The sequence below is a fragment of the Hyperolius riggenbachi genome, chromosome 3, assembly GCF_040937935.1.
Source record: "Hyperolius riggenbachi isolate aHypRig1 chromosome 3, aHypRig1.pri, whole genome shotgun sequence".
Lineage (NCBI taxonomy): Eukaryota > Metazoa > Chordata > Amphibia > Anura > Hyperoliidae > Hyperolius > Hyperolius riggenbachi.
The window spans coordinates 368,267,297-368,290,852 of NC_090648.1; the positions used below are offsets into that span (position 1 = coordinate 368,267,297).

The 23,556-nt window shown below is 44.2% G+C and overlaps 1 protein-coding gene across 4 annotated transcripts in view; it reads right to left on the reverse strand.

The window, feature by feature from the left end:
* Positions 1–23,556, reverse strand: part of NEURL1B (neuralized E3 ubiquitin protein ligase 1B) — a 561,907-nt gene that overhangs the window by 228,539 nt on the left and 309,812 nt on the right. For 2 of the 4 annotated variants that reach the window (XM_068277158.1, XM_068277159.1), the window contains exon 3: positions 23,282–23,385. The exons of the other annotated variants lie outside the window; for them this stretch is intronic. In XM_068277158.1, the coding sequence (XP_068133259.1) occupies positions 23,282–23,385 (104 nt within the window). The remainder of the gene's footprint in view (positions 1–23,281; positions 23,386–23,556) is intronic. 4 annotated transcript variants of the gene reach the window in all.

The following is a 23,556-nucleotide window of genomic DNA, read 5'->3' on the forward strand; positions in this document are numbered from 1 at the left end:
GCAGCAGGAGGCGCGTTTGCGGCTTGGCAAAAACCGCAAACCGCCGGTGTGCACCATCCCATTGCAATACATTAGACAAGTGTTTTTATAGGCGGATGCGGCTGGCGGATCGCTCCAAAAACCGCTCGGTGTGCACTGGGCCTTACTGATGGAGATGCCGCTCAGCCCATTCCCTTGGGGGGGGGACAAAATATTTATTTTTGACAAAATGTCCATTTATGACAGGTACACTTTAAAGCTAGCCTGGGCTCAGCAAAAGCAGGGATCAGGTTGTTTGTACGCTGAGAGCAATGACCATCTTTATTAGCCTGACTTACTCTGAAAAGGTAATAAAGGGTTTGACTGATGGTGCTGCAGATGAAGATTAGTGAAGTAAAATGCTGATGTTCGCCATAGGCATATTTTGTCATTTTCTATTCTATACAAGAGCAGGCACAGAGGACATGGAACATAACAGAGGTAATATTACATTCACTCTAACAAGAGCAGCAGAAGGAGGCTTTGCTATGTAATAATTCTGGCATACACAACCAAGCCTACAAGCACAAAGCACTCATTTCAACATGAGCCTCATCTTTTTGTATACACAAATGTTCCAAGGACATTTTGTTTGTATGCTTCGAGGAACAGCCATTCTGTGTATGCAAAAATCACTATACAGCACTCTTGCACTTCCTATGTGAACGGTACTAGTGTTATGGAACCTGCCTCCTAAAGCATAGAGGACAAAACTCATGGCAATGCAACAAGACCCCGTAAAGCAGATGATATTGGCACCAGTTATCTCAGCACTGTGGCAGAAGAAGGGAAGCATCAGTGCGCCTCATGGAGTTAGGCAAGTATCAGAAGTGGTTTGGGTCAGGGAGATTAGGACAGGTTAGGCAAAGGCTTTGGTTAGTGTCACTGCTATCTTGTGGATAAGTGCAAAACTGCTTACATCAAAAGTGATATCATCTGCATCATAGGGAATGGTCACACTTGTGCCCGTGGAAAAACGGCAGCGTTTCTCCGCAGATGAATCTGCATTCTTGGCTGGCAGCCAGCTGAGAACAGCTGACTGTTAGCAAAAAGGGAACCACACACATTGTGCGATAATAAGTAACAGTGTCTGCTTTCTTTTCCAGCACCCAAAAACCGCAAACATACATACCTGGGGCTTCCTCAAGCCCCCTCCATATTTATCACTCTCTTACTGTCCTCCTCTGCTTATTCTGCAATTGGCCCTGGAAAGTCCTCTGATCTAGGCATGCATGGCGAGGCCTGATGCCGGTAGCATTCTGCGCTTGCGCAGTACTACTGTATTGTGCAGGCGCAGAATACTGGGGATGGGAGAGTGGGCACTGCTGGACTGCACTTGTGCCGACAGGTCCCGACTTGAATATTTTTCCGGTCCAGTTGCAGACAAATCAGGCGGCGGAGGAAGGCGGCGAGGGAGCAATCAGCCTGGACGAAGCCCCAGGTATGTATATTTTTTTTTATTCCCATATCAGGTACACTTTAAATTAATAGTCATGCTTATCAAAGTATGCTTCCTGTGGCACTGCACCACAGCCTGTTTTCTTGCCTAATTTCTAGCTTGCATAGAACCTGCATAAAAAAAAAAAAAAAAAAAAAAAAAAAACCCATGCACACAATTAGCCTTGATTGAGCCTGATCATACTAACACGCATGTACACTAGTTATTACCCCTTTCCTTATCATCTGGGAGGGAGGGAGGGAGCGAGAAGAGGCTACCTGGGGATCACAGTTAAAGGGAAACTTATGTGGCATAATGACATGAGATAGACATAGTATTTGAGGTTTCCCATATGTACAATGGGAAACATCATACTTTCTCTGCCTCAAAGAGTTAATATTCAGCTATAACTGTCTATAGCGCCCCTCACTGATAAGGAATTACAGCCACATATATGTTATTTCTCTGAGACATGGGACAGGCTGTCATAAATCTGAAGCTGTAGGGGGTGACAATTAAATACTCACCGCCCCTCCCGTTTACCTCCATCCCCCACTGCTAATAGCCTTTTGGCTCTGGTATCCTTTAACCCATTCAGGTTCCGTCGTTTTCACGTGAGAAATGTTCACCTCCCATTCATTAGCCTATAACTTTATCACTACTTATCACAATGCACTGATCTATATCTTGTTTTTTCCGCCACCAATTAGGCTTTCTTTGGGGGGTACATTTTGCTAAGAGCCACTTTACTGTAAATGCATTTTAACAGGAAGAATAAGAAAAAAATGGAAAAACTCATTTCTCAGTTTTCAGCCATTATAGTTTTAAAATAATACATGCCTCCATAATTAAAACTCACGTATTGTATTTGTCCATATGTCCCGGTTATTACACCGTTAAAATTATGTCCCTATCACAATGTATGGCGACAATATTTTATTTGGAAATAAAGGTGCATTTTTTCCATTTTGCATCTATCACTATTTACAAGTTTAAAATAAAAAAAAAATATAGAAATATTTCATCTTTACATTGATATTTAAAAAGTTTAGACCCTTAGGTAAATATTTACATGTTTTTTTTTTTTATTGTAATTTTTTTTTTTTTTTTTTTTTTTTATACTAAACATTTTATTTGGGTACTTTTGGGAGGGTGGGAGGTAAACAATAGATTTATAATGTAAATGTGTGTTAATTCTCTTTTTTTTTTTTTTTCAGGTGTAGTATTACTTTTTGGCCACAAGATGGCGGCCATGAGTTTGTTTACATGACGTCACTCTAAGCGTAGCACGCGCAACGGGAAGGAGACGGCCAGAAAAAGCTCAGCTTCCGAGAGAAGCTGTTGCTTTTTCAGCGGGGGAGAGGAATCAGTGATCGGGCTCCATAGCCCGATACATTGATTCCTTGGCTACCGAATCCGCGGCCGGGAGTGCACGCGCGCGATCGGCCGCGGGGGCGCGCGGTAGCGCGCATGGTTCCTGGACGTAGAAACTACGTCCAGGAACCAAAATAGGTTAAGCTGAGACAAAACAATAAATTGACTATAAGTTTTTAAACACAACAAAAAACTATGGGATATCTAAGGGCTTGTTCATACTATCAGCGATTTTTGTAAGCGCTGTTGATTTTGCAAATCGTTCTAAAAGCGCTTCTGTAATGATTTCCTATGACAGTGTTCACATTTGAGCGTTTTTTAAAAATTGCAAACGCGCTATCTGTACCATATTCTGAGCCTTTTGGCTCAAGGGCAGGTATAGGGAAATTGCAAAGCGCTTGAAAAGGCGCTTTGTATTGCGATTTCCCAAGCACTTTGATGAATAAATACATTGTATTTATCCATTTCCGGGTTAAAGAGTGTTCACTTCCTAAATGACATCAGAAAGTGAAAAATCAATCGTTCCGCAAAATCGCTTATAAAAGCGCTTTTCTAAGCCGAAATTGCTCTAAAAAGCGCATGTAAAAACGCTTTTAAAATCACCCCCATAAATCGCCAGTGCTATCGCAAGCAAATCTAATGTAAACGAGAAGAAGTCATTTTTAGAAGTAGGAGGATGGATACAATTTTTTATCTCATCATTTTATTGTAACTTTAACCACTTGCCGACCGCGCACTCATAACGCGCGTCGGCAAAGTGGTAGCTGCAGGACCAGCGACGCAGTATTGCGTCGCCAGCTGCAGGCTAATTAATCAGGAAGCAGCCGCTCGCGCGAGCGGCTGCTTCCTGTCAATTCACGGCGGGGGGCTCCGTGAATAGCCTGCGGGCCGCCGATGGCGGCTCGCAGGCTAAATGTAAACACAAGCGGAAATAATCCGCTTTGTTTACATTGTACGGCGCTGCTGCGCAGCAGCGCCGTAAGGCAGATCGGCGATCCCCGGCCAATCAGCGGCCGGGGATCGCCGCCATGTGACAGGGGATGTCCTGTCACTGGCTGCACAGGACGGATAGCGTCCTGTGCAGCCCCGATCACCGGGGATGACAGGTAGGAGAGGGAGGGGGGGAATTTCGCCGCGGAGGGGGGCTTTGAGGTGCCCCCCCCCGCAACATGCCAGCCAAGAGGAGCGATCAGACCCCCCCTGCACACCATCCCCATAGGGGGGAAAAAAGGGGGGCGATCTGATCGCTCTGCGTGCTGCCTGATCTGTGCTGGGGGCTGCAGAGCCCACCCAGCACAGATCACAGAATACTGCGCTGGTCCTTAAGGGGGGGGGGGTAAAGGGTGGGTCCTCAAGTGGTTAAGGTAGGTTAACATTGCAGTGTTTCAAAACTATGCACTTATTTTTTGCACCCAGGTTTTTACACCACACGCATTATGTGAAAATACAAGTGCAATTGTTTAAAGCAATACAATAGAAAATATAGGAAGAACGCGGATGATGTCCAAAGTGTTTCTGCTGGCTGTTCAAATTGAAACTGCGCTTACAACCTGAGCACAATTTCACACTTTGGGCTTGATTCACTAAGGGCTCATTTCCACTATAGCGAATCCGCATGCGTTGTCCGCATGCGGATTCGCACAGCCAATACAAGTGCATGGGCCTGTTTCCACTTGTGCGTTGTACGGAGCGTTTTTGTGTGCGGGGAAAATCTGCATGGCAGAGCCGTCAGAATTCGCTCCCCGCACACCGCAAAGCGAATCGCATACAATGTATCTAATAGGGAAATCGCATGCGATTTTGGCATGCGTTTTTCCCCGCGATTTCGCATGCGATTTCGCATAGGAGGTGATGTTAATTTACACAGGCAGTGACATGGTTAAAATCGCCCACCTACTACCCTATGCGAAATCGCATGCGAAATCGCGTGAAAAAACGCATGCAAAATCGCACCCGCATGCGATTTCGTCTGCGGTGATTTCCCAACGATTCCTCACCGCACAAGTGGAAATGCAGCCTAAGACAAATAGCATGCATTACCAAAGTTAACACGGCTTAGGAGAGTAGCATAGCGAGTGCTACGAACCCGCAGGGGCTCAGGGCAGGATGAGTGCAGCTCTCGTCATTGTCAATTAACAGGCAAAAGTTCGCTACGCTACTCTAGTAAGGCGTGTTAACTTTGATAAGGCATGTTATCTCTGATAAGACATGCTATTTGTCTTCGTGAATCAAGCCCTTAATGTGAACCACACATTGACTTACATGTATTTTGATTTTATTTATCAATGCATTTTTATGAAACCCAGTTATTAAAAAAACAAAATCTAAACTAGGGTTTCAACAAAAGAATAGGATTTTTGGCATACATTATGCTTCTTTTCTCTCTAATGTACTGTATTAAAAGAAGTCATTATTTGTAGAAATTGCTGACAACTGCAGAATTCCCCATTCATGAGTGATTCATGCAGGCTTCTCATTATGATGCTGCATATTGTCCAACACAGTACTTAAAGGGGCACGACAGCGAAAAACTGTAAGATTTAAAATATGTACAAACACATAAAAATAAGAAGTACATTTTTTCCAGAGTAAAATGAGCCATAAATTACTTTTCTCCTATGTTGCTGTCACTTACAGTAGGTTGTAGAAATCTGTCAGAAGTGACAGTTTTTGGACTAGGTTTTGGACTCTCTGTCCAACTGCCAAAAAGCTGTGTAGTGAGTAGGGAAGCCTGCCAGCATCATTGTATAAATCCTTTTTAGGGAATCTCTTTATAAAGAATAAAGCCTTGCTAAGAATCCCCTATGAAGAGATAGACTAGTCCAAAACCTGTCACTTCTGTCAGATTTCTACTGCCTACTGTAAGTAACAGCAACATAGGAGAAAAGTAATTTATGGCTTATTTTACTCTGGGAAAAAAACGTACTTCTTATTTGTCTATGTTTGCACATATTTTAAATTATAAAATTTTTCGCCGTAGTGCCCCTTTAAAACATGATCTCTGAATCACATATCATGACATTACAGCATAGCTCAGTCTCTCTGGGAAAGTATCCTTTAGGCCTCTTTCACAGTGGGATGGTGCGTTTGATGCGACGTTAAAGTCGCACAACGTGCCCCTAACGAAGCGCATGTAATTGGACGTTATTTTGCACTGCGTTATGTGACTCTTGGTGCGATGTTTTCGTTGCATACTGATTGAACGAAAACGGTGCATGCGCAACGTCGCACTGTGAAAGAGCCCTTAAAGTAATAGTCTAATTAGGAGGAAAGAAATGTAGCAGCAAACACTACACTAAACTTGCCATGAAGCGCCCAGTCCTATGACATAAGCAAGCACACAAAGAACTGACACTGAACCCATAAAGGATGTATTCATCAACTAGATGACTGGCTAGCTCGCCAAATCCATCAAATGCCAGGAAAATAATCTGCTTATCTTGTTTTTATACTACTTTGAAAGTGCTGTACAGTATGGAGTATTTACAGAGTGGCGCTAGATTTATTCAATGTCACAAGGGATCACAATCATTTTTTACCACGTAGACTACACAGTGGAAGGCGCTGTCTCTGGAATTCACAAATCTGGAATGCAAAATAACTGGGCCTCAGACTTGCACACAATAGAATTTCTCCTGTAAGAAATGCTGTATTTCTCTTTGCCCATGTAAGTGGTCCACAAACATCTGGTAATGTCTGCTTACTAGCTACCTGCTTCACACTGGAGGTCCTTACTGATAACTGTTCTCTAGTCTGCAAAGGTACTTTTATTCTCTTAACCTCCTTGGCGGTAACCCCGTGTGTGACACGGGGTAAGCCGCCGGAGGGTGCCGCTCAGGCCCTGCTGGGCCGATTTACTTAATTTTTTTTTTGCTGGACGCAGCTAGCACTTTGCTAGCTGCGCCAGCACCCCGATCGCCGCCGCCGCGCGCCCGATCGCCGCTATCCGGTGTGGCGCGCGCCCCCCCCCCCCCAGACCCCGAGCGCTGCCTGGCCAATCAGTGCCAGGCAGCGCCGAGGGGTGGATCGGGTCTCCCAATGACGTCCCGACGTCGGTGACGTCGGTGACGTCATCCCGCCCCGTCGCCATGGCGACGGGGGAAGCCCCCCAGGAAATCCCGTTCTTTGAACGGGATTTCCTGATCGCCTATCGCCGGAGGCGATTGGCGGGGCTGGGGGGATGCCGCTGAGCAGCGGCTATCATGTAGCGAGCCCTCGGCTCGCTACATGATAAAAAAAAAAAAAAAATTAAAAAAAACTGTTGCGCTTCCCCCTGGCGGTATTTTTCATACCGCCAAGGGGGTTAAGGTAGCCATACATCTAGCGATGTATGGGCAGATTCGACAAAGAGAGAAATTTATCTCTAATCGATTCTGATTAGAGATACATTTGGTTTTTTGTTGATTTTGCCCATATACTACAGGCCAATTCCTGTCCAATTTCAGCATGAAATCTTCAAGGGAATCGGCTTAGTCCGCGCTGCCCCAATGTATAAATGTACCCCCCCCACTTGTGTGTATTTATACTTTACCTATCCTGTTGCAGCCTCCACGCAGTGTCCGTAATCCTCCGGGTGGCTATCTGTACATGCCATGGACGCGTAGAGTCTGACGTCAGACGCTATGTGCAGCGTCAGACACTATGCGCCAGTATACGGAGAACCGGCATGTAAGGAGAGCCGCCAGGAGGTTACGGACACCGCGTGGAGGCGGATACAGGACAGGTAACGTATAACTGCACACACCAGGCACATTTATACATTGCGCGGTAGCAGCGGGGGCCACCGTACCGCCGCACACCTGACCAACCAACTTCGGACCGACATCTTGCGGCATGCACGATCGACCATGCCACCGATTTCCGTCCAGAAATTGGTCGCTTTGTCGGTCAGGCATGCACTTGGCGGCACCGATTTTCATCCAATTCGATTAAAATAAGTCGCCTGATGTATGGCCACCTTTAATGTACAAATGTGAGCATCCTATTCATTGTTGGATAGTCCTGGAAATTAAGACTTCAGCTGCCATGATTTTTGGGGAAAAGCATTGGGATTAAAAAATAGTCAAAGGAAGCCTGGGTGAGGCTGTGGACAAGCGGTCTGGATGCAATTGGAGGTTCCATGCCCCACCTACAAGGGAAGCGAGAGCCTCGCTGAGGCAAGCTTTTGAACTGCAAACAATAATGATCAAGTAACTTGCAGATCTGCTGCATATAACCCAAACGGTTTGCTTACACTTGTCCAAGAGGGTCAAACTCTGTACATGCATCTGACACTGCCAGGGGCCTAACTAGAAATCCCTGGGCCCCCCTGCAAAACTTTGGATGGGGCCCCCTCCCGCCTAACACCCCCAGATAAAAGCAGATAAAAACAGACAGCAGTGAAGCACTGCACGCAATTTCTCTATCAATTACATTCGCTTCTGTGATAAAATGTGCATGTTTTCACACATACAGACACACATGATGTGCAGAAAACGCATAGAGAAAACCAACAGACGAGTGTGCTCTCAGCCACAGCATATTTCACTGCCTACCTCCATCTCTGATGGAGCAGAACTGGCTCTGCAGACTTATCCAGGATCACTACAGTACACAGCACTTGGGGAGAGGTGGAGAGTTTGGGGGCTGGGCCCTGTACACAACGGCCTTCTGCACACTGACTAGAGACTGCCTAACTAATCTTTGTCTGCAAAACTTTCTATGATTCATTATCAGTGGCTGAGCAGATTCAGTAATAAGAACAATTGTGCAGAGAGCAGAAAGTTTGATCCCCGTGCCCTTAGTTGTCAGTCTCTCAAGACGGGGCCCCCTGTGGCTTCATTCCTTGCAGGGTCTATTGTTATGCCCTTGGCCACTGCCTTAATGCATCTGCATGGCTGTTCATGCTGCTTGTATTTCCTACTTGTCTGACACGCATATTATCACTGGCTAATACCCACAAACAACATATGGAATACTTGAGATACTAGGGCTGGGTCCTATTTCCATAAGGTGACAGCTATTTGTTGCTGCTACTCTAATGCTAGGTACACATGGTGCGTTCCCGCACTCGATGCCCCACTCGATTCCCGGTCGCTCGATTATTTCTGAGCATTTCCGATCGCGTTTTCGATGATTGTTAGGTCGATTCTTATGTAACGTATGCCAAATCGACCTAACGACCCATCGAAACACGAATCGGACATGTCGGAAATAATCGAGCGGCCGGGAATCTATGGGAATTGAGCGGGGCATCGAGTGTGGGAACGCACCATGTGTACCCAGCGTTAGATATCCTTGAGACTCTTGTTTGTGTATGTGGTGGGATCCCAGGTGTGATATGTATGGTTGGTGCTAGTTGAGGTGTGATACTACAGCCAGCTGTGTAAGCATTAACAACATGGTGTGTGATCCCCTAGGTTTCCAATCTTTTAATTAGTAATCATTTTCTACAGTGATGGTTCATTACAAATAAAAGGATTATTGGTCAAGTGAAGCAGGGTCTGGAATTATTCTTTTTACATCATGCAGAAGTTATGAACTCTCAACACCTGCACCATTTATAAAGAGACCGTGGCCCTGCTGCGAGTTGTTAACTGTGGTGTTACCAATACAAAACTTTTTGTAAATGGTGTGTGTAGGGTGTAGGGTTCATTGAGATTTTACCAACCCCATCCTGCCTCCTTCCTTTGTATATTTAACCAGTTCACCCCCCCCCAAGGGTTTTTACGCTAACAGACCAGAGCAATTTTCACCTGTCAGTGGACCTCCCTTTTATTCCCTAACAACTTAATTACTACTTATCACAACAAAATGATCTATACCTCTTTTTTTTCCGCCACCAATTAGGCTTTCTGTGGGTAGTACATCTTGCTAAGATTTTGTTTTTATTCTAAATGCGTTTTACTGGGAAAAATAAGAAAATAATGGAAAAAAAATTTATTTCTCAGCTTTTGCCCATTATGGTTTTAAAATTAAACGTTCTCCTGTGGGTAAAACCGACACATGTTATTTGCCCAGATGTCTCGATTATTAAACTGTTTAAATTATGTCCCTATCACAATGTATGGCGACAATATATTATTTGGAAATATAGGTGTTATTTTTCTGGGGGGGGGTTTTGTCCGGTCCATAATTACAAGCCCCTATGTAGTAAAGTAAAAGTAATTTGCCCTTGTAAAATATAGATTAAAAAAGCTGAGTCCCTAACTATTTACGTATTTTTTTAAAAAACTTGTTTACAAGTCGTTGTTTCTTTCCGGGGGGGGGGGGCTTTAGTAATTTTATTAATATTGTGTATGCATGTATGTGCATGTAATTTAACTTTTTGGCCACAAGATGGCTAGTGAACACTTTCCCGGTTTATAGGAAGTGTTCACTTATTTATTTATTTATTTATTTATTACATTTAACTAGCTGTGACGTCCATTCATTCCAGGGTTTCTGATTGAGTAGAGGGCCGCTCGGTCCTCTTCCCCAATCACTGAACACGGAATTCAGATGGAAATGGCGGCGGGAGCGGCGCGCACACATGCAGAGCGACGATGGGAACGTCCTGTTGCCGTTAACACGCTCAAAGTCAGGATGCCGGTAAATGGTTAAGGTCTCTACAGGAAATACGGTAGTACATTTTCTTTTTGTAACAGAGGACCAATTAGCTGCAGGCTGGAGGCTTTGTTATGCTGGGAATACACGAGTCGATTCTGGCGCTCGATTATGCGCCCAATGGTTTTGCCCGCTCGATTCTCTTATTTTCCTCTCGTTTTTCTTATCTTTTTTCAATTCACTTCAATGACAAATCAAGCAATAAAAATGGTTTACCAGAATGACAAATCGAGCGGCAAAACGATCGAGCAGTGATCGGACATGTCGGAAATTATCTAACCATCTTATCAGCTCAGAATCGACCCGTGTATTCCCAGCATTACTCTTTTTCAGCACCTGCGCAATTCCATTGAGGACTTCCAGCGCATCACACCGCGCAAGTATGACATGCCCCATAGACTTTCATTGGTGTAACGTTACTCTGCGGCAAAACGGTAACGGTGAAAGGGGCCTAAATGTTATCTGGTGGAGCGGAGGTTGAAGAAATTAAGAATAGACTAAAACCCTATAAATAGAGGAATAAAAACAAAGGTTTAAAGAGACTCCGTAACAAAAAATGCATCCTGTTTTTTATCATCCTACAAGTTCCAAAAGCTATTCTAATGTGTTCTGGCTTACTGCAGCACGTTCTACTATCACCATCTCTGTAATAAATCAACTTATCTCTCTCTTGTCAGACTTGTCAGCCTGTGTCTGAAGGCTGCCAAGTTCTTCAGTGTTGTGGTTCTGTGATGCATCTCCCCCCTCCAGGCCCCTCTCTGCACACTGCCTGTGTAATTTTTAGATTAGGGCAGCTTCTCTCTTCTCTCTTATCTTTTACAAGCTGGATAAATCCTCCTCTGAGCTGGCTGGGCTTTCACATACTGAGGAATTACATACAGGCAGAGCTGTCTGCACTCTGCAGGAAGAAACAGCCTGACACTTCAGTGGAAGATAGCTGCAGGGGGAAAGAAACACACAAATGATCTCTTGAGATTCAAAAGGAAGGGTGTATACAGCCTGCTTGTGTATGGATGTATTTTCTATGTGTGGACATACTGTACATCAACCTACTTCCTGTTTTGGTGGCCATTTTGTTTGTTTATAAACAAACTTTTAAAAACTGTTTTTAACCACTTTTAATGCGGCGAGGAGCGGCGAAATTGTGACAGAGGGTAATAGGAGACGTCCCCAAACACACTGGCATGTTTACTTTTGTGCGATTTTAACAATACAGATTCTCTTTAAAGAAGTTTTAGGCTGCTTTCACAGTGCGACGTTACAGTCGCACATTACAGCAACCTGTAACGCAGCCCAACTCACAGTAATGTAAAATCAATGGGCTGTTCACAGTGCCCACTTTGCGTTGGAGTATAACGCGGCACGTTAAATGAAAGTGCAGCGTGCTGTGCGTTATACTCGTATTTGGCTGCGTTAGACTGTTTACACAAGCTCAGTAATTTTTTTTTTTTTAAATGTGCCGCATGCGCAGTTTTCGTTCGATCCGTATGTGTCAAAAAGTACGCATCAGGTACGCATCAAGAGGCGCATAACGCAGTTCAATGTAACGTCCAACTTCAAAGCTAACATGCGTTGTGTTAGGGGCACGTTATGCGACCTTAACGTCGCATCAAACGCAATGTCTTAGTGTGAAAGAGCCCTTAGGCTCTGTTCACATCTAAAATCGAAATTGCAAACATTTTGCAATTTTGTGCGCAATTTTTTTAGCGCCTCCTGCCGGCGCGCTGCATTTTTTTTAATAGCGCTTATCTAAGCGCTTTTAGAGAGCAATTTTTTAATTCACTCCCTGACGCAAGTCAGGAGGTGAACTCTTTGAGCCGGAAAATAATACATACAATGTATTTATTTTTTAAAACACGAACGCAACCGCTGCACAAAGCGATTTTGAGAGTGTTTTGCATTTTTCCCTATACCTTCCATTGAGGCAAACATCGCCTAAAAAATGGTACAGGCACCGCTTTGCTGAGCGGATCGTAAACGATCCGCACAGATTTGAACTCTCTCATAGGGAACCATTGCATAAGTGTTTTTAGGGTGATTTTGAAAATCGCCTGCGCTTGGAAAAAATGCCGAAAACGCCCTATATGTAAACAAGCCCTTAGAATTGAAAAGGTTCTTAGCGACAAACCCCCCCAAAATGTCCAGAGATAATGAAATCCATAAAAATAAGAGCATACTATGTTCCATGTACTGTTTCCGTCGCATGATGCGACTTTTCTGATCCATTGTATTGCTACTCTGTTTTTATTGGGCACACAAAGCAACGCCCCACAGTGAATCTAGCCTACATGTTTAAATGATGCAAAATGTAATAACACATACGTTTACTGGACAAAACCCCGGTGCACATTGAGAATTGCCTGTATGTGCCATATCGTCTTAATAAATCTATAAGGCATGAAGAAAGCAGGTTGTGTAGAAGGTAATCTCAGAAGTGCCCCAGGTCACTAATTTAAAATCTACAAAAAGATCGCCTCTATATTATCTGCTAGCATTGGCCAAACAAAGCACACCATACGTTGTACATTTATTTTCTTTGAGACTTTGTCTCATTAAATGTCATCTCTAGAGGAAATTCTTTGTTCCTTTGGGATGACTTTGGCTGTTTTTTTTATTTCCCGAAAATGATCTGTTAATGATCTCAAGTCATAAAGCATCTTATGCAAGCGTTTTGCATGCTGCCTGCCAAGAGTCTGAACTGACCAAAAAAATGGCAGAAGAATTCAATGAAAGCCGGCTGACTGGCCGACTGCTTTGTGTTTATTCAAATGCAGAGCACACTACTGTTTACAGCATCTCTTCATTTCAAGCACTGGTGGATTGAGCTGGCAGGGCATGGACTTTCAATGAAACAAATTACATTTTCCTAAATGACACATGGATGTGAACTGAGGTGACTGTGCTAGTGTGGATGGTAAAAAGTTACCAGCTTTTTTAAATTTCAACACGCTGTACTTTCTCATAGTGGATACAGGAGACCTGAAGTTTTATCATCCATGGACAGTGATTATTTGATCTAAAACTCTCCCATGATCACCTTCTAAGGTTGTACCTAAGCTGTTAATTTACGCTTAGATTATTATATATTGTAAGAAACTGTTGCATTATATGTGAGCATACTCTCTGTATCTGCCATTGCTTTTGAATACAATAAAAATAGTGTTACAAAAAAAAAAAAAAGTTACCAGCTTTGTTTGAGCTTTTGCATACTTGTGATTCTTCAACATGTGTAGTAGTAGAATGCAAAAGAATGGGCATTACTGCAGCTTTCCTCTACTTAAAGGGAACCTAAAACGACACTAAGGTTTCTTCCAGCGTACGTATTAGTGCGCCGCCGCTGAGCTGTGCACAGGGTGAGCCAAGTGACAGCACACCCTGCTTCTGCTTAAATCTCCAGCGGTGTTATATACTATTCCTGCTCCAAGTTGTTGCAATATGAAAAAGGAGAAGTGACTTAAGGTCCAGAGATTGCCGAAACCTTGAATTACCCTTACGCATTACTGCTATAGCGGCGCCTAGTTCTTCCAGCCTCCTCCTGTAGTCTTCCTGGTCTCTGTCTTTCTGCTCTTCTCCCCGCTTTGCCTGTTCGAGAGCTGCAGACGTGGCTTAAAGAGACTCCGAGCTGTAACTAGAATGAAAATCTGAACTTACCTGGGGCTTTTTCTAATCCACCGTCGGTCGGGAGGTCCCTCCGCGTCCATCTGGCTCTTCTACCAGGCCTTGGTCAGAAATGGCTCCCGGCGACACTGGGCCCGACAGTACGGCGCATGCACGATTAAACCGTGCATGCGCAGTACTGTTACGCTGGCCAGCATCATGACTGACGTCACCTTTAAGGAAGAAGGAGCCCGACACTCGGGGCCAGTGTCGCCGGGAGCTGCCAGGGAGCCATTTCTGACCAAGGCCTAGGAGAAGAGCCAGATGGACACCGAGGGACCTCCCGACCTATGGTGGGTTGGAGAAAGCCCCAGGTAAGTTCAGATTTTGATTCTAGTTACAGCTCGCAGTCCCTTTAAAGGAAACCAGAGCTAATTAAAAGAAAAAGTTTTATACATACCTGGGGCTTCCTCCAGCCGCATCTGCTTGGATTGCTTTCACGCAGCCGTTAGCCCAGCACCCACAGTTACCTCTCCCTCCACCTAGCACCCACAATGACTTCTCCCTCCCCCAGCACCCACAGTGACCTCTCCCTCCACCTAGCACCCACAGTCACCTCCCCTTCCCCCAGCACCAACAGTGACCTCTCTGTCCACCTAGCATCCAGTGACCTCTCCCTCCCCCAGCATCTACAGTGACCTCTCCCTCCCCCAGCATCCACAGTTATCTCTCCCTCCCCCAGCATCCACAGTGACCTCTCCCTCCCCCAGCATCCACAGTGACCTCTCCCTCCCCCAGCATCCACAGTGACCTCTCCCTCCCCCAGCATCCACAGTGACCTCTCCCTCCCCCAGCATCCACAGTGACCTCCCCTTCCCCCAGCACCAACAGTGACCTCTCTGTCCACCTAGCATCCAGTGACCTCTCCCTCCCCCAGCATCCACAGTGACCTCTCCCTCCAACCAGGGCCGGATTTGTACTTCCAAGTGCCCTAGGCCAGCTGACACCAACCGCCCCCCCCCCCCCCCCCCCCCATCAAATTCTCTCAAACCCTCTGAGTAGCAATAACTGGTTTGAATGAGCGCCCCTCCATTTTGCTGCTCTGTCCCTCATTTGGCAAAAAAGCAGTGCATGCCCAAAGCATTCCCGGCCACGGCTGCTGTGCACATCTGAGTGCGAAATTGCAAGGAGCACGAGTAGCCAGAGCATGTGTTGCTTCTTTGTCCTCTGTGTGACTGGCTACAGACAGTCAGAGCCACAAACAGGTGACAGGGCAGCGCTATTGAAAGAAGCTCATCCAAAACAGAGAACATGTGAGTAGAAGATCTAAAACTACACTTGCTGACATAGATGTGCTTTAAACAGTGACAATATAGTACTTAGGGCAAGGCAAGGAAGGACAGATGAGTCAGTAGGAAGTTTTGAAGTTATTAAAACAGAATGATAACATTTATTAGCTAACTGTAAATAAAAAAGTGAGCCTTTGGCTTCTTCAGACTTTGTATATGTTTGTAGACTTTATACTAACAAGATGTTAAAGCACACAACTATATATACATTCAGCATCAGAAGGAGATACATAGTTTGTTTTGCAAATATAAATAAATATAATATAATTGCCATCCTGTTTCACTGATAGCTAGCTAGCAAAGTACAATGCTCTTCTAAAATGAGTCAGGAAAGAGTTAAACTGTAGCACAGAGAATGCTGTGGTCATTCCCTAGGAAAAAACAAACAAACCATAAATTTAACAGGTCACAGGTCTTTAAGAGCTGACCAGACCAGTAATAAATCTGACAGCGGAGGGTGAAGATTCCTGTTTGTGATTCTGAATTTGTGCATGAAAAAAACTTACAGAACTCAAGAGTTCTGCTACTAAACCCAGGCTGACATTTCTCCCAGCAGCTTGTATGTCCCCACCATCATACATACGACATAATCATCAGGTGATAACACATACTGACTGTCCTCAAACACACTCTACACAAGTGAGAGAGATGCAGGGATCTATGGAATTCAGGCAGACCAGAGCAAAGCAGGGGAGATGATTTACTTTGACATGTGACCTCTTATCTCTCAAAGTCCAGCGCCCTGCTGATTTTTATCGCCCTAGGCCTTGACCTTGGTGGCCTTCCCAGAAATCCGGCCCTGCCTCCAACTAGCCTTCACAGTGACTTCTCCCACCCCCAGCACCCACAGTGACTTCTCCCTTCACCTAGCACCCACAGTGACCTCTCCCTCCCCCAGACTGCCTAATGCTTTCTGGAGAAGGGGTATTACATGTACAATTTAGCATTACTGATCGATTAGGGCCCCTTTTTCAAATTTGAGCACCACCCCCTTAAGGATTCTCTGCACGGCCCTGAGTCAGATATACATATCTGATTGTGACTGTATACAGTATATGATGTGTACACAGGAATCATATACAAAAGAACATATATGCTGCAAGAATTAAGCCTGATGTGTAGCTGTGTCACTGAGATGGTGAATGAGATGGAAATAATTCTGCGCTGATGCTGGTTTATGCAAATTTATGCACTCCCTTTGCTCATGAAATCAAATAATTTGATATGTTGTTAAAATTTGGTTTGATGACTACGAATTAAAGGGTAGTTGAGACAGATGAAAAGAACATTTTTATACATACCTGGGGCTTCCTCCAGCCTCCTTCAGGATAATCAGTCCCTCTCTGTCCTCCTCTGCCACCTGGAACTTCTGCTATTAGTCCCGGTAATTCAGCGCAGTCTGTCCGTGTGCCGCTCCCACAGCCAGCATTCTGCACCTGCGCAATAGTGCTGCGCAGGTGTAGTATGCTCCCGGTGGCGGAGTGTGTGCATGCGCACTATGCCCAACTGGCTCAAGTACCTGGACCCATAGCAGAAGATCCAGGTGGCTGAGCAGGACAGTGAGGGACTGAGTAGCCTGAAGGGGGCTGGAGGAAGCCCCAGGTATGTGTAAACTGAGCACATTCTCTTTCACTGGAATCTCTCCTGGCATAAAAGCTGCCATGTTCCCCCCTCCTCTTCTCACATTCCTTATTTACAGAAGTCAGAGATGCTATCTTGACACATTGACACACACAATGGCTTTGAAGAAACAGTCCTAATTACTCACCCCTATGCTGATGAAAAGGAATTGTTTACCTCTTGGTAATTAGCTCAATAAAACAATTAGTTTCCTGAAAGCTCTGAGGATGGGGACAGTCAGGCAGGCCTGCTGGAACAGGCTACTAAAACTACTTTGAATGTAAAATACAAGGTAAAATGAAAGTTTATTTTAATAATGAAACAGATTGTCGGCATGCATTTTTCATGTGCTATAGAAATGTCCTGAGTGATAAAAAAAGGTGCTCGGTTCACTTTAATTTCATCTGTCTCAGGTTTATTTTGTTACACAGTAGTACTATACTCTACATATGCACTCCCCACAGAGCTGCAGGGAATCCACTGAGAATGTTGTGCACATTGAACACAGAGGTGTTGTCCATCACCCATAAACCTGGTTCAGATTGTACCTGAAGAATGTGTAATAGAGGAAGAATCGCCTGATTCTCCTGCAGAGTACCTGGACATCTCTCTTACAGGTACCCACAGTTACATTGCTTAGGGCCTGATAGATGTTCTTTGTTCGTGTCTGTACCTTCTACAAGTACTCTTACCAAGGACTAATTTTAGTCTATGACTAAAAGTATTAGAGGCAGAAGATCCGCCAGATATCCAAGTAACTGGTATTGCTTAAAAGGGAATAAATATGGCAGCCTCCATATTGCTCTCACTTCAGTTGTCTTTTAAAATTCCTAAGCATTGGCAGTTAAGAGATGCACTTCATGTTACATACTTTCAATTAACTAGATTGTAATATGCAAATTAGAGGAGTTGGAGTCGAGGAGTCTGAGTCGGTGGATGTATCAACTCCACAGCCCTGAATTTAATACAGCATCAGGGCAGCGTTTGTATCCACACACGCCAGCATGTGACACGCAGTAGTTGACTAGCAAGCACTCTAGTAATATTTTTTATGAAAACGGATTTAAAAATTTAAATGTTTTGACGCCATGGGGAAAACCTTTATCAAGGAAGTAGCAGCAGGGTCGGACTGGGCCACAGTAGTACAGTTTTTCGGTGGGCCCCGCCTCCAGGTCTCTGGTGGCCCCCCCCCCCTCCTTGTCTGACAGAGCTCCAATTACTGCCTGCAGCACAAAAAATCTCTTCTCAGTGCTGTAATCACTCATGCTGAGAGCAGTGGCGTAGCTAAGGAGCTGTAGGCCTCGATGCAAATTTTACAATGGGGCCCCCCAAGCACTCTATACATAACAATTGATACGACGCACCAAAACCTGCCAATGGCAACTACACTGTCAGAGGTGCAAGAAGGGGATGGGAAATAGCTTGTTAATGATTACCACTGTTCAAAGTATCTATAGAAGTGATTATTATGAGCACAGGACCAATAGAGAGGTAATACTGTAGTTGAGGGAGGGCCCTTCGGGGCCCCTTTGGCCCAAGGGCCCCGATGCGGTCGCAACCTCTGCAACCTCTGCGGTCGCAACCTCTGCAAAGTAGGACATTACTTTATATTGAAGGAGGGGACTCTATGCAAAAGTTTTGCTGGGCAGCAGTGTCTCTGAATTACAATGCTGCTAAGATCATGTACATTTGGCCCTGTCCATAATACATCATGACCACGCCCACCTTCCGGTGCATCGTCACGCCATTTTTTCACCGCAACCATGGGATGTGTGGGCCCCAGGTTGAAATTTCTTTGATGGGCCCCCAGTGTCCCCGAGTAGCAGCCAATCAAGGATAGGCCCTGGCAAGGGCTCTAACAGTCACCAAAAGTGATGAGTTTTGTGGCCACAGCCTAAAGCAGAGAGCAGAGGCATACCTAGAGATTATGGGACCCCATAGAAAAACTTTCATTGGGTCATTCTTGAGCAATGCCACATGTTCCTACCCTATGGATATGAGTTAATTGGGCAATTTAAATTCTCATGTGATCTAAACTGCATATAGTCCATGGGCACTTACACAAAATCATAGGGTGGAGGAACACAAGAAAGTTAATGGCGAATACATCAAGTACCACCTAGGCCCCCTCTGCTCCAGGGCCCCAGAGAAGCTGTTATGGCTATTGCTATGCCCTTGGCAGAGAGGTTACATGGCAGGAAGAAGCCACCTCATGTCTTGTCTGTATGCAGTGGTTACCATGCTCATGCTTGCCTCCAGGGGACAGACACCTCTCTAGAAGTCAAGCCTGGAGCTGTCTGGCATGTCCACAGAAGTAGCTGACAGGTGGTGAATGTAACACCTGCAGCAGCCTGTGTGAAACATGCCCAAAGGTGTGCACACACCTCTAGACGATGGAAAGGGACGATCAGCTGGGCAGATTGCTTGTGGGTTGGTGGTCAGGCATGTGTACAGGCCTTTATGAAAGTTGAAGCATCAGAAAGGCTCTGAAAGGTTTAAGGTAAAGGATTTGTATGTTTCCCATGCTGTGCTTGAAGACATTTGACCTGGCCCAGGGAGAGCCAGGTAAAATTATAAGATTGGAGTGGGGAAGGAAATGCATAGTAGTGGGGGACACTACTATGCATTTCCTCCCCCACCCCAATTTTTGTTTTAAACCGCAATACTGTATGCTCCCCAGAGATGTGTTGGATTTCCACATCATGGCCTCAAAGAAACTGAACACATCAACAGATTGTTTTCCCCAGTGAATTCAGTGGAGTTCAGATTTGGGGCCTGCCGAAAACTGAAACATTTTGGTCTGCTTGGCTGATTCGTGAATGACCGTTGAACTATTCACTATCAAAATTAGTACATTTGAGGCCTCGTTGCCACACTTATGCCATTGACATCACCTCCTGGGTGAGTGCCAGTGTCAATGCATCTAAAATATGTCCAGCTGCAAGTCATGGTACATTAGAAATAAGAAGGAAGAAACAGCAGCCAAAGCCAGAACTGACAAACGCACTTGGTTTTTGCTTCTTGATTAGAATTGGAACAAAGTATCATTAGACTTTGCAATGTGTCATGCGGTCATCTGTTTACCTTCAGAGGGGGGGTAATGTCAAAAAGTTCTGTAATTTTAATGCCTTTAGAAACAGAGAGAGAACAATGAGAACCCACAATTTAACTGTTACTTCTATTTACAACTACAGACCATTGCTCACTCCATTCCTCAGCATGTCCAAAAACTATAAAGTGCTTTATGTATGCCTGGTCTCACTTTGATTCAGCCCTTCGTACTTCATCCCAGTCACATCATTGCACAAACATGCAGATAGATTGTTATAAGGTACTAGGATATAAACTGCCAAAATGTAAATTGTTCCTCATTATCCAATGAATGGTTCAACCTGGATCCCTTGTTCCACCTCAAGTTTAACCCCCAGGTTCTGCTGAATTCTAATGATTTTTGTGCTTACTGCAGAGATCCCTAAGCCATTCCAGCACTTAAGTAGTTAGTGCAGATAATGTGGAGCAGACCCTGTTAACAGGGTACTCCCCAATCGCGCCTGGGGCAGAGACAGGGAGGGGGAAGAGCAGGGTCTGTGACTAAGTAATCATGACACCCTGCCAGCACTTACATGTGGCTCTTCAATAACGTAATGCATATTTTCTGTTTTATGGCTGCTGCAGATTGAATCATTGAAACTTACACTGAAATGAGGCACAGAAAACAGTGTGGTACATGAGGCATATGAAGCTCCCCTAGACAGAATTATAGTGATGCACTAAAGAATTTGCCCTTTCTCATAATTCTCAGATTGTTAAACATTTTTTAAACTGAACAAAGTCTGATAATTAAACAGAACCTGAACAGAGTAAAATTATTTAAAACAAACACATGATGAACCTGCAAATGATTACATACGTATCTCGCCATGAGTTCCTCTCAGAAGTTCTCTATTTTCTTCTAACAATGACTCCTTCCGATTCTGATGAGATCTAGTCAGACTTGTCTCTCTAAAGGTGAAAGCCTTAGGGCCTTTTTCCACTACAGTTGCTGTCAGTTATAACTGAAAAGACAGCTGATGTGCAAGGTAATGTTCATGTTTCCCTATAGCTCAAGTGGGCCATATAAGAGGTTAATGGAGTACCAAACGGGAAACTGTTATAGGGTCATGGCCATTTTTAAAATGGAGGATGGAGAATTCCATCGATCACAGTAGACAAACAGGAGGTGGGAGTGGAGAAAGAAGTAGACTAAGCAGAAAGTAAGTATGATGTGTGTATGTTGATTTAGATTTTTATCCTTTAGTTCAGGTTTGCTTTAAAGTGATCCCAAGCCAAAGCTTATGATTAAAACGAGATAGATACTTAAAAGGGGGAAGCTTCAGGATCCTATCAAGGCTTCCCGGCTGCTGTAAAGCTCCCCGCTGCGCAGCGCCCCCTTCACACCGGGGCGCTCTTCTTGCGTAAGCAAGTCTGCACAGTAGCCACGCGAGCCCCGCCCATGCATGCGCAGTAGCGCTTACTACGCATGCACGGGTGAGCTGGGTCGGCTATTATTGCACGGCCACGCTGGAGCAGGAAGAGTTGCGCAGTCCCGTTAGGATTAGCGACAATGCTCAGCAACGGGGGTCAACATAGCAGGGAAGGAAGCCTCAATAGGATCCTGATGCTTCCCTCTCTTTAGCTAATTATCTACTCCTGCGTACTCGAACTTCGGGTCGGGCATTCTTTAACTCATTTAGGAGCAGCAAGCTCTGGCCCCTTAAGGACTACAGCCTTTTTTTCATTCTTTCATTTGTGATCACTGTAATTGACTCACAGTGATCAACTGTTAAAGAGACACTGAAGCGAAAAAAAAAATATGATATTATGATTTGTATGTGTAGTACAGCTAAGAAATAAAAGATTAAGATCAGATACATCAGTCTAATTGTTTCCAGTACAGGAAGAGTTGAGAAACTCCAGTTGTTATCACTATGCAAACAAGCCATTAAGCTCTCCGACTAAGTTAGTCGTGGAGAGGGCTGTTATCTGACTTTTATTATCTCAACTGTTCCTGGACTATTTACTTTTCCTCTGCTAGAGGAGAGGTCATTACTTCACAGACTGCTCTGAAAGACTCATTTTGAATGCTGAGTGTTGTGTAATCTGCACATATTATAGAATAATGCAATGTTAGAAAAAATTTGTGATCACTGTAATTGGCTCACAGTGATCAACTGTTAAAGAGACACTGAAGCGGAAAAAAAATTATGATATTATGATTTGTATGTGTAGTACAGCTACAGCGAATAATGCAATGTTAGAAAAAACATTACCTGAAATGCAATGTTAATGCAATGTTAGAAAAAACATACCTGAAAATAAAAGTATGAGAATATTTTCCTTGCTACTAATCTTCTAGTAATTATTCATAGTACACAACCAATTCATCATATTTTTTTTTTCGCTTCAGTGTCTCTTTAAGGAGCCAATGAAATTTGCTCCTTACTGATAGAAAAGATGGTCAGCGGTCACATGGCAGCCAAATCAGTGGCAGTGCATGCAACCAATAAGCTTGGGAATGGGATCCATCAAAGTAGATTCTACGCCACATCAGAGTTGGGGAGCCGCAACTGTAGCATAGAATCTGCCATATGCGCTCCCAAGCCATTTGTAAAATGTCACAATGTAACATTTGGCAAAGTGTAAACATATAACAGTTTATCATACTTTTTTTTTTTTTTTTTTTTTAAAGGCACACAGTTATCTAACACCCCACTCTTGAGAATAAGTTACTGCTCCCTGGAACTCAGTTACTGAAGTTTAACGGCAACACTTGCAATAAGCAGTTTTTGCCAGCAAACTAATTCTGATACGTACAGTACATTTGAGGCCAGTGTTTATTTGGGTGGCATATGATGCTGATTCGTTAGAATACTGGTAATTTACTGCTACCAATATTCTACTAGCAACTTTAAATTATAGTTTTGTCTAGGTTTTCAGCACAGTTTCCTGTGGATTTGCTATTCTTACTTAAAATCCCTTACGCCATTGTATTGTAACCCATTATAGTAAGGTTAACTCCGTTACTGATGCCTAACCATAATACCCACCACCACCACTATGTTTTATTAATGCTAAACCCCTTGACCCATGAACCCTATCCTATCCTGTAATACTAACCCCTCAAATGTGCCAGTGCCTGCAGGATAGCCGGATGCCCTATAAGATCAATATCCATGGAATATTGGCTGCCGTAAGTACGCAGATTAACAGGTTTGAATTCTAACTCACAAATAAGAATAGTTCATAAGTCATGGATAAATACCTTTCAGGTTCTGCCTTGACATCTTTATTGGACTAATGACTAAAGTTAGGACTTTAACTGGTAGTCTCCATTTGTTCTGAAGTACCAATATCATCTGTGCAAGCCTAAGGTGCAGACGAGAGAGTACATGTTAGTAAACTAGCTGCAGTTTGTATTGTCTTTCCAACGCCCATACGGCTGATGCACAGGAGCAGCTGAAAGGTGGTAAATTCACTACCCTCAGCCTCCTGGGGAAAAGGAGCATAAGTGAAAGGTATCAGTCGGAACAGTGTTAC